Raw genomic sequence first — 12,082 nt, 5'->3', positions numbered from 1 at the left:
GCTGTCTTTCCTTGCAGAAATTAAAAGTCTCCAGCATTATTTATAAGCCATATGAAGAACCACAAAAGTGCCTTACTACTGTCTTTAACACTCAGAAGTCACTTATGTAAACAAACATATAATATTTATTTATTTATTCTTATTTATTTACCTAATCCTCAATTCTCTTATTTCTTTTGGGGGTTTTTGTTTGTTTTTCTTAAAGATATGATTCTATTTCTGTGCCTTTTATGTTGTTTTATGTCCTTTATGGTTTTGTTCAACTGTTTGTTGTGTGTGATGGTTTTCCTGGTTATTACTACTACTATTACTGCTTCTGGGAAATGTAGTGGTACAATATTTCCCTCTTGTACTACCACTACTACTAGGGTGAATTAGTGTAACGTCTAAGCTCAAATGCATCTATCTCTTCTTCTAATAAATGCTGATGAAAAGGACTGCTGTAACGAGTTGACAATTCTGTCTAATATCAGGCAAGTCATATATGTTCTTAAATTGGTGAAATATGTATTTAAGCACATTAAATGTTCAGTACCAATAGTTATTAATCTCTTAATCTTGATCTAGTAATAAAATGAAAATATCTTGCCGACCTGCCAGTTGCAAAAATTGTTGCAAGTTACTCTAATTCACTATTACTGCTACCATCGACTATATATAAATGTAAAATATATTTATTCACAGTCAATGACTACTACTAATACTGCTACTACCGCTACTGCTTCTGGGAAATGTAGTTCTTCTCGCACAAAGGAAACGTCGTCAGTCGTACGTCATCATTTGGTCATGTAGTTAGCTAGCAACACCTGGCAACCATCGGAGAGAGCTTAACGTTAGTTGGTATTTCCTTGTTATGAGTTAAATAATCGCTTTATATAGACTGTTGTAGCTACGGACAGCACGTTAGTTGTATTATTATTATTAAGCTTGATCGCACATTATAGTTATCAGCGTGGTTAATGTTGCTCCGTTAGCCGTTTTGGCTGAACTTTGCGTTGACGTTACTTGCTAAAGTCAGTTTGTCACTCTGGAAAACATTAACTGGTTAGCTTAACTAGATTTTTACATTACCAGGCAACGTAGCAACAAAACAACAGCTGTATGCGGTTGAAAACGTTAACTAGTAGGTACACAGCTATATCAAGTGTTGTTAGGCTAAATTAGCTTCATTGTAGCTAGCTGTAGTAACTACAATAGGTGTGAAACAAATCAAGGAGTAAGTGCGTTGTTTTCTGTGCTGATGTTGAGTGTTTTCTGTTGCAGGGATGGCGGGGGAGAGGAGCGAACAGAGTATAGTGTCGGAGTACCTGGGCCAGAACCCGCAGCTGGCCCAGTGGGTCGACACTTTCAGGGGCTACTGTGAGAGCAACAAACAGTGGTTTGCCCGGAGAGAGTTCATCCTCAGAAACATGGAGGCTTTCCCCACAGTGGAGCAAGGAGTCTCCAACAGCAGTCTGGACAGGCTGCTCTCTCTGTCCATGGTCTGGGCCAATCACGTTTTCCTCGGCTGCAGGTAGGACACATTAGAGCTGGATAGTTTGATTGATAGATTATTGATCTCCTGAAGGGAAACTACAATAGTAAACATAAGAACAAAGACAATCAAAGCCAGGTTAAAACAGTTAAAAGAGTCTGAAAGACAGCACCGGGCGCATGGATAAGTAATGTGTTTGACAAAGACACAAGGCAATAAAAATCTAAAAAACTCCTTAATTGGTGCAATAAAGGACATTCAGCCCCACCAGGTGTCAAACAACTATTTGCTATGTAAACATATAGCGGCGTTATGACGACCTGAGCAGAGAATGAAGTCACACTCCCTCTGTGTGTGTTGTTATCTGACCTTATCTGTTCTTAGTTTGATAGCCGGCCAGGCCACATGTGCATGTTAGCACCTGTGAGCGTGCATGCATCTGTCTTCAACATGGCGGCCACATCACAAATGTTCTCATATCACAGCTAAACACTAAAATGTGTTTCTGAAATCATTTGAGGCGATAAATAAGTAGCAACAGAATCTTGATCCATATTTGATCAGCGCTGCCTAGTTTGACAGTTTGATCTGTGTTTCATTTCATCATTGAGTAAATAATGTTTTGGTCTGAGAGGCTGTTGCTCTAGTGCAACATCTAGTGGGGCTGAATGTCATATATTGCACCTTTAAAGTGCCAACAGAGCAAATAGGAATACAGAAGCCCTAACAGCCAACAGTAATAAATAATTATAAAGGCCTCATAATACTCCAGCACGCCATTGGAAAGCCTCACCGCAGCAGGCGCAAAGGACCAAATCTGTCTGTCGAGCGTCGAGGCCTGAACAGCTGTCCACTAAAAGAGCTGTTGACAGCTAAAGACACTATTGAGAAGGTGTAGTGAAGTCAGGAAAGCAAAGATCAGGGCACACGGATGAGAAGTCCACTCTGTAACACTTTAATTTCCCTTTGGGATTCATAAAATCCTCCATCTATCTATCTGTCTTTCTGTTTTCTTCAGCTATCCAGCGGCCATAATGGACAAGATCAAGGAGATGGGTGAAGGCATCGTCGTCCAAGATCCTCCAGTTCACAAAACGACTAAAGAGCTCCTGGGCAAAGGAAAGCGGAGCGCCACAACTCGTAATGCAATTTTATTTTTTTTACTTTATTTACAGTGTTTTTATAATTCAAGTTCAAAGAAATACAAACAATATACAGAACACGATACAGACCAGGACATACACCCGACCCACCGCTTCACTTCTCACATGCTATGAATAAGTCAGGTGTTATTATGGACCACTAACATGTTTCAGTGGTCTTTTGTATTACAGCAGGGTTTCAGAGTAATTACCTCCATGCAGCTTTATTTTTCTGACCAGCCACACCTGAGGCTGCAGTCTGTTTCCTCATTAAACGCTTAAACGCTCTACGTGTGGTCATCACTGTCCTGCCTGTTGTGTCATCATTCACAGAGGGCGACGCCGACAGCTGCCTGAAAAGAGCCAAATGCGGGCCTAACGAGCTCGACAGCCGACCCGCTGGGAGGACGTCCGCGCGGCCTGTGAGTCAGAAATCAGGGCCCACTCCGCAGGCTCCGGCAGAGCACCAGCCCTTCTTCAACCGTCTCTACAAGGCCGTGGCCTGGAAGCTGGTGTCGGCGGGGGGCTTCGGTCCCAACTTGGACCACTTTGAAATCCTCCGCAGCTGCGTTGAGTCGTGTAAACAGACCCTGACCTGCGTGTTCGTCCCGCTGAAGGACATCACGGGCCTCCCCGCGGGTCGCACGCAGAAGGAAGGCCACGTGTGCGAGATCCGCTGTCAGACTGTCTACATGGGCACAGGGTACGGGCGAGACGAGTCCGCCGCCAAAGCCATGGCTTCCAAAGAGGCCCTGAAAGTGTTTCAGGGCAGAAAAGTGACAGTAAAGATCTGCAGACGGAGGTACAAAGGGAAAGACGTGGAGGATTTGATGTTGTTGGATGAACAGCCTCGGAGTCAGGGCTTCCCTCCAGCGCTCAGCTACCCTTTTCAAGACGAGCAGCTGGAGGACGGTTCTTTATAGAGCGAACAAACTGTGACGTTTGCCCTGCTGTGATGCCCGTCGGGAGCACTGACAGGTGACATTTACTGAACGGAGCTACTGAAGGGACTCATGACTGTGTCGGGACCAGACTGTTATGCAGCTGAACATCATAACTAGACTCGGGAATCATCGAGTCATTCAGAGCGTTATCTATCATGATGCAATTCCCATAAAACTGAAACATCTGGGATACATGACCACATCTGTGTCACACTAACAAGGAAAACATCCTCCTAAATCTGCAAAAAAAAAAAAACAAGAATCAATCACATACTGTATTCAATACATTTTCAAGAAAGTTTTATAGACAACAAGTAGTTTAACAGAGAGTTTGAGCATAAACTCATCATTTAAAAGTTAAATAGTCATAAACTGGAAGAGGATTCAAGCAAAACAAGTTATGAGTTCAGTTAAAGCAAAGAGAAGCAGCTGCCTCTGTACTGTCATCGAACATATCGCGTTATATTGGTGTGATTATTTGTCCCAACCTTTTAAAAAAAATGGAAAAAACTAATTTGGCCATCACCTCATATCAGGATTTACCTACATTCCCCCCTCTGTTCATTCTCGTCGTCACAGGTTTTGTTCTGGTTGTTTAACTGAGTGTAAATCACCTGTTTTACTTTGTTTTTTTGTTGTTGTTTTTTTTAATAATTGCCTCTGTTCAGTTGATGGATGCACCAGTTTTTTTTTTTACAGTTTTGATAACCGGTCATGCTATGAGATTACGCGATTATGCTACGAGATTACAGGTTTTGGCGGCACGATGGAGGTTAAACTAAAACAGCCACTAAGATTGTTTTTTTTTTTTTTGAACACGATGGACTTTAACTGGTGCTCAAACCAGTTCAGAACACACAAATAGCTGAATACGAAGGATCAGTCTTTACTTGCTGCAACTAACAGCTATTTTCAGCATCTATTCATCTTTATTTTCTTGATTAATTGATTAATCATTTGGTCTGTAAAGCATCAGAAAACAGTGAAGAGCACAAGGACTTTAAATGATTTCCGACTAACAGTCCAAAATACTCAATTTATCATCATGTAAGACCAAGAAAAGCAGCAAAGTTTCACATTTAAGAACCATCAAATGTTAAGCATTTTTGCTTGAACAATGACTTTAATGATCAATCGATTATACAGTTAGTTGCAGATTCATTTCCTTTGTATCGATTAATCGTTGCAGCTCTGCTTTGATATTTGTATTTTTTTTCAACTAAAAGTAACTGTTGGATATCAGATATCAATATTTGTGTCATTGCGCCGGTGAATCCTTTTCTGTTTTAAGGGTTGTGTTGTTGTAACAGGTTGGAACTTCATTCCCTGCATTTAAACCTCACTTCTCATAGAACAGCACCGAACCCTGCTGAAGTTATTCGGTGCCAGTAAAACTGAAGTAAAAGTAAAATGTTGGGTGTGATGGTGAAATCTGACATTCCTGACTGTTTGAATGGGGAGCTCCAGAAAGTCCAGTTTTAATTTAAATAGATCACGTTATCTGCCGACCAATGATTTAAATCCTTACAACACACACCAGGAAGGTAACGCTACAGAGGATCGGCCGAGCGGTTTGATTTTTTTACAGTGCAGAAGAGAGGTTGATGTGTTCATGTTCTTCAGTATCTGGCCAGCTAGAGCAGCCGTCATACTGTATACACAAGTGCTACTGCTTTTATTTTATTCCATTATTTAAATTCACTGATTTAAAAAAAACAAAACAAAACAAAAAAAACACTTTGACCCACACTTTGTTGAAAATACTGGGGAGTCATAATTAAGCAGATTCCTTTTTTTGAACGCTGTTAAATATGATGTGTGAAGTTCTGATGTGTTTGAGGGTAACGTGCTGCTGTGATGTGTGTTTGGGGTTTTTTTTTTTTGTTTGTTTCTGTTTTTTTCCAGTCTGGGTTGAAATTGAACAGGGTTTCATTGAAGTGTGAACATCCACACTGTTCCATATTACTGTATGTTTACACCAGTGGTCCTGTTTCTATATATTTTATAAATAAACATAATTTAACCAAGTAAAGGTTATTTTGTTTTCTTCCTGCAGGAAACCAGCAAATTCATAACAGCCTCATACTTTTTTAATCACCAACTTAATGAGGGGAATTTTTTTGACAAGTAGAGTTGAAGAAATCTTGAGATGTGTACGTTGAACGCTGCCACATAATTTTTCCTGTAATTGGCAAGTTTAGACACAACTGACCTGTGTTGTTCATTATCAACGGTTAAATAGATGTTAGCAGTGCCGGATCAAATAATAATAATGATTAAGTCTGAGTGATTTGAATGACATTCATGCACCACCTCCTTCAAGAAGCTATTGTTTACATCAGCAGGACGCCTTCGGCCTCATCAACACAGTCAGCTGGAATGTGCATTCAGACTGTATTGTCGTTTTTCACTCCATTAGACAATCTGAACTTGAGCGATGATATGATCTGTGACGTGGTTGGTGCTTAGCTCACTTGACGTCAGTCAGTCAGGTACCCGAATGAACATTGAAACTGTTTTTTCTTGCTGTAATCATTCCTCCTGTTCATACTAACCATTAAAAGAGCCCCGCCAAATATGCTCATCAAAGTCCACAGTTTATCTGAAGCTTATAAAGTTACAGTCTTTTTAGCATCAAATTCCCTCTTTGTGTTTCCCTGTTGAGCTGTGGTGGAAGTATAGTAACAAAAAGAGGAACTTTGGCACTAAAAAGACTGTAACGTTGAAAGATATCTACTTGATTTGACTCATTTGGACGACTGAAGCTTACATTGTTAATTAGAAAATGGGACTCATAGTATCTTGATTCAGTAACACCCCTATTAAGCATTTATGAGCTGAATATAAACATTTAACAAATGGATTATAACACACTATAATGCACTGTTTAAAAAAGTTATTTCACAGAAATTTACTCTATTATTTTACATTTTTTTTGTTTTTCTACGTTAAGTGTAAATGCCATAAAAACACAGTAAATTATTTTTATAAAAATATTCACCATAAAATAAAGGCTGTAATCTGCAAATTAATATAATGGAATATTAAAGTTTTTTAACAGGATTGTTCAATTACTTAATGGTCTTTAATGTTAAATTATGTTGAATTCTATGTAAAAATACAAAAAAACACATCCTATTACTGAATTTAAAATTAAGGCAACTTTCTCTTTTTTTTTTTACAGTAAAACTTTAAATTTAATGTAAAAAAATGTAAAAAACAAACACATACCGTCAAATAACGGGAAAAAAACCTTTAGTTATTCTACAGAGAATTTTTTAAAAAATAATACAGATATTTACTGTAGACATTATCTGCATTTTTACAGTCCAACTGTTGTAAAATAAAAATTTAAAATTTTTTAAAAAATATTTCTAGAACATTAAACAAATGTATAAATCTGCACAAAAAAATGAAAAACATTTAAGAAATACCTTAAAATTACCTAATTTAAATAAAGGCTTGTTTTATACAGTATTCTTTTGTAAATTCATAGAATCATCCAATTTATCCTTAAGACTGCCCCATCAAAGCACGGATTTCTGGATGTAAAACACAAAAAAATTATGTAAAATTATATTCAAATTATCCTCCTTTGACACCCATTACAGTAAATTCCTGGTAAATGTTGGTTTTATACTGTAGTTATGAGCAGATATAAGGATGTTTTAAAGTGTTTATTAATGTACAATATTTGTCAGCAACTATAACTTAAAATCATCCACTGAGTTTCCACAGGAGGAGTTATAGTTGTTGACAAATACATGAATAAGCACTTATATCTGCTTACAAATGCATTGTAAAGTGTTATCAAGGATTTACTTTATTGTTTGTGACCAAACTGGTTTCCATATCAGTTTGGTTTCAGAGTTGGTCTCAGATGTCTCCACTAGAGGGCAGCAGTGTTTTTATGTCATTATGAACGTTTGGGTTGGACTGAGAAAGTTGTTTTAAACACTTAGAATATTATATAAAAATCTGTAATCATAATTATATCACATGTAATATAATAAGGATGATTCTTTGGTTACAGTAATGAGGGCAACTCTCTGTTGGAACAGTGGATGTAAACACTGACACTCACCTCTGAAGGGTCATCGCAGTGTCCTCAGTGATTACTGCAGTTTACCCCCCTGAGAGAGCCGGACCACCCAGGTAGGCTCCTTCTAATCACCACAGTGAAGCAATAACAACTTTAAAGTACCACCAGAGATATATATATATATAAAAAAACACTACAACAAACCCAACATGCTGTAGAGGTTTCCCACCATAAAACAAATAATCATAATGTACATTGTAACACAAAGTTTAAAAAACAAACAAACAATTTACCCCAAAAGTACCATAAAATCTGCCGTAACTACTGTACCAAACACTTCCACTGAAACTAATAAAGTGTACAAATATCACAAACTACAGACTTTACAGTATAATTTCTGGTACTTTATTATTCTGTGTGATATACTTTGTTGATTTTATGTTTTCATGGTGCTTCATGGTACTTTTTTGAAAGACTTTCTGGTACTTTGTGGGTCTTTGAGGTATTGATTGACACACTCTTGTGCTTTAACCCTCCTGTTGTCCTCGGGTCAAATTTGACCCGTTTTCAAATGTTTTTATATCAGAAATATGGATTTCTTTCATCTAATTGCCTGATACCACACACTTTGCAAGTAAAAGTAATGATCGCTACTTTCATTGAATTTTGGGTAGTTTATTAAAATTTATAATATCTGTGGACTTTTGTCCTCCCGAGTCAAAATTGACCCGGGAGGACAAAAGTTGCATGGTTGACGGGAAGACAACAGGAGGGTTAAAGAAGGTTTTCTGTTCTCCACACAGAAGACTGGACTCTGTTCGCTTTTATTTAATATTATATTATCATTTCTTTCCTTTATTGGAGAGTAAAAATGAGTTAAATAGCAGTAGCAGAGTAAAGTCAGGTGGGGCTCAGTGTGCAGGTGTTCACATATTAGTGTTTGTATGTTATAAATCAGCTTAACTGCCTCGAGCTTTGCCTGGTGTTGATGTATTGAGCGGTTTATACCCAACAATGTCACTCTCAGACAGACAATCTCTCTGTTTCAGACTGTATCATTTGTCTCTGTGTCTCCATCCATCACGCTCTCAATCATCCGCCGCCTCTTTCCTCTCTCTTTCGATTTCTCTGTGTTTCCGTCACCATCTCGATCTGTCATTCTTTACTTCTCTGTCAAATTATCACACACACAAACAAACATTTCTTCCGATGGGCAATCGCTGCAGGTTTGAACTGTCTCGACGAGTGAAAAAAGCCCTTATCCACACATGCAATCTCTATTGGAATTGGAGGTGATTCCCCAAGGAATCGATGACAAATCCTCGCTGTCTGGAGAAAGTATTGCAGCTCAGGAAACAAGATAAACAGTCTTATTGTCAGGCAAACCCCCTCCCCCCCGAATGTTTCTGTTTGTCCAATAGTTTGTGAAAGGGTTTCATTACAGAAAGCAGTGGGATTTTCTCGATCTATAGATGAGCATTCAATCCATCAGCGGTATTTAAAACATGCAAAAAATACCAAGACTGGAGTTCAGTTTTCACATATCAACAGCAAAAATGTTAAATGTTAAAGTATTTTATCATCTCACTTTGCAGATCACATGACAAACCACAAGAACCTGTGAGGTTTTGATAAATATCTTCAAAGAAAAGTATGATTGACTTAAAAAAATGTCTAAAGCACTGATAGTTATCAACTAGCAGCAAGTTTTTTAAAAGTGTGAACATATTTTGAACAGCTGCTGAGCACTGCTGATGTTTCTATACAATATCCACCAATAACACTTGGGTCACTGCTTGTTTTACAGGCATTTACACAATCGAAAACATGCATTCATGGTGAAATTTTCATGGTAAAACTTTTTTTTAATGATTTCCCTACGTTCTGATGTAGCTGTGTGCACATGTGTGCAGGCTGAATGATTCAGAAGGAGACTGAGTCATAGTAAATTATTTTGTTGGCACTTGATAATGTGAACACAACATATTGTTTCAAGATCGGCTTTGAGGTCTCCGTAGGTTACTAACTTTTAACCGTGTGAACTTCCTCCTTGATTTCACCAAAATCAACATGGTTTATCCTCTGTGGACCATGAATATTATAAAGTATATCAGAATCAGAATCAACTTTATTGGCCAAGTGTGTTTATGCATCCAAGGAATTTGACCCCAGCAGATACACATGGACAACAAAGCTGAACAAAGATAATTAAACATAAACATATTACTGTTATGTGCAAGCAAGCAGGTGAAAAAATAGATACACATATATAGAATACAACCAATGGACAACAACATACCGTGTTCATATACAGGTAGAGCTGTAAACAGGATACAAGTAGTCCAAGTAGTGTATATGTCTGGTGATATTCTATATTTGTCTTCTTTTCAATGAATCCCATGAAAAGACCAAAACCAACCATGATGAGTGACAATACTAACAAGCATTATGTGTGTATCTAAAGCTTGATGTATCACACACTCTGCAGTTTATTTTGTCTCAATCCAACAGCACAGTAAACCATCCTGCTGCCAGAAATACTCACCAGAGCACCAAATGTGGATTCATCTGCCACTGAAAATAATCCCCAACAAACCTTCCTGTTGTAACGTTTGATAAAGACGACAGTGTCCATGTAGTAGGGATGGGGTAGGGAAGTCAAAAGTATTGAGAGACAGACTAACACATTGTTGGTTTCTGTCTTTTTATGAGATTTGTTGACAGTAAGAAAAATCTAAAATATCTCCGGCCATATCCTTTAATTACCTTGTGTACAAAGATGATGCTTTGACCAAAGGTTGGAGCTGGAGGAGAGTTCAATGATCCAAATGGACGTAGTTCCTTTGATGGAAGTGTTTTATATGTCTAATTGTTATGAAGACTTGCAGTTCACATAGAGTTCAGACACAGTATCAAGTATCATTTGGCAGTATACAAGGTTATGTGCATAGATAATATGTAAGTATGTTTTATATATTTGTGCCTACGTTGTAAATGTAAGATTAGTGAGTGTTCAGTGTTTAATATGTGTAGTTGGTTCATTAGCTGCTTTTTCTCATATTTGGAACATATTGTTTTCATTTTTAGCTGGTCATTGTAACATACAGTATGCTGCAGTAAACACCATGACACTAATGGTAACTTACTCATTATTTTCTCTTAATACAGCGGAAGGTTTGGCCTGAGGGCAGCCGCAGACGAAAGATTGGTTCATGTAATGGTCGACTGTGAATATCCACAACAAATTTAATTAGCACACTTGTGTAAAAGCTGAAAATTCACCTGATGGTGACACTACAAGAAAGGTCACAGAGTGTCCAAAATGTTCATCTTGGATGTCGTGAATGTGCTCAGTACGCATGTGTTGCATAGAACGACACTAAAATGATTAGGAGTCATCTTCTGGTGGCCAAGAATGTCAAACTTTATGATAATCTGGCTGATAGTTAGTAAAACATCTGGACCAGAGTGTTGGACCACTGATTGCTATTAATGTCCTTGCAGAGCAAAAATCACTTTTGTTCAAACAGGTGAAACTATATTTTATACATCAAACCATACAATTATCTGTCTGTTCCCACTTTATAGAGGTTGAACAGTTTTATGCGAAGTCATTTGAGATAATTTCAGGCTCTGTGAGAAATTATTCCCGATGAATGAACTTAATATTCAAGAGCGACAATAGAGTTTCTGTCCTTCATGTTTCAGAGCCTGAGAGACTCCATCCACCTGTCAGTGAATATTAATGATGATAACAGCTTGTAAAGGAAAATAACAGGACAAACATGATCGACATCACAAAGTACAGTCTGCCTCTGGGTCCATGTTGACTTCAACACATGGCTAAGCAAAAACAGACTAAGTCATCATTTTGTTGTCGTCTCCTCTGCATTAGCCTATTGATGGTTGCTGACAGGTGAGAGAGAGGAAGGCTGGATGAGAGATAAACACAGTGATGTTGTTGTATGATGATGATGCTGCCCGGGAGTCACGTAAAATATTAATACAGGGAACTGAAAGGAATCATTTCAATCAGTAAATGTTCAGCGGAGACGGATTATTAGTTGAATCCAATAGTTGACTAACTCCATTTCAGTGTTATTTTGGTTGTACTTGTGAAATGGCTTTACAGTGTCAGTTGTCTGTGTGCCACAAATGATTGTACTACGTAAAACGATTGTACATGCATTGGAGGTCCTCATCCAGATGTGAACCGGGGACATTGTGTTGCATGGTTGGTGGTTTAACTCCTGTGGCCAGTGGTTCAAAACCCTTAAAATTAAAGTGTCTCCTTGTGACCTTACATGATAAGAAGCAGGAGAAGTTCAACCAGAAACAGATCTTTTCTATTGACTTCTCTATTTGAAGGATTTTTAGAGCCTTAAACCATTAAAGTGCAGTATGTGTTTAAAGAAAAGTGATTGTAGTGAAGTGTAATTTTGTGTAACAGAAATATTTTATTCTTTATTATCCCTTTAAA

At 37.9% G+C, this 12,082-nt stretch overlaps 1 protein-coding gene across 2 annotated transcripts; it reads left to right on the top strand.

The window, feature by feature from the left end:
• The first annotated feature begins 752 nt into the window (after positions 1 to 752).
• LOC121902951 (CDKN2A interacting protein) lies at positions 753 to 4,187 on the top strand. Of its 2 annotated transcripts, none has more exons than XM_042420031.1 (4): positions 753 to 832; positions 1,264 to 1,513; positions 2,493 to 2,614; positions 2,950 to 4,187. In XM_042420031.1, exons 2-4 carry the CDS (start codon positions 1,266 to 1,268, stop codon positions 3,537 to 3,539), a joined length of 960 nt encoding a protein of 319 aa, XP_042275965.1. In that variant the 5' UTR covers positions 753 to 832; positions 1,264 to 1,265; the 3' UTR covers positions 3,540 to 4,187. The 2 variants fall into 2 exon arrangements, with proteins under 2 accessions (XP_042275965.1, XP_042275955.1); XM_042420021.1 differs by lacking the exon at positions 753 to 832 and adding an exon at positions 845 to 1,123.
• The last annotated feature ends 7,895 nt before the right edge of the window (positions 4,188 to 12,082 follow it).

This window comes from Thunnus maccoyii, chromosome 1 (genome assembly GCF_910596095.1).
Source record: "Thunnus maccoyii chromosome 1, fThuMac1.1, whole genome shotgun sequence".
In the NCBI taxonomy this organism is placed as follows: domain Eukaryota; kingdom Metazoa; phylum Chordata; class Actinopteri; order Scombriformes; family Scombridae; genus Thunnus; species Thunnus maccoyii.
The sequence above is the reverse complement of the archived record's forward strand: the minus strand, read 5'-3'. Positions and strand labels throughout refer to the sequence as shown.

Coding starts and splice junctions, on each gene's coding strand:
- LOC121902951 (XM_042420021.1), top strand. CDS start 1,102: ATGCGGTTGAAAACGTTAACTA. Junction 1,514..2,492: donor CACGTTTTCCTCGGCTGCAG/GTAGGACACATT, acceptor TGTTTTCTTCAG/CTATCCAGCGGCCATAATGG. Junction 2,615..2,949: donor AAAGCGGAGCGCCACAACTC/GTAATGCAATTT, acceptor CATCATTCACAG/AGGGCGACGCCGACAGCTGC.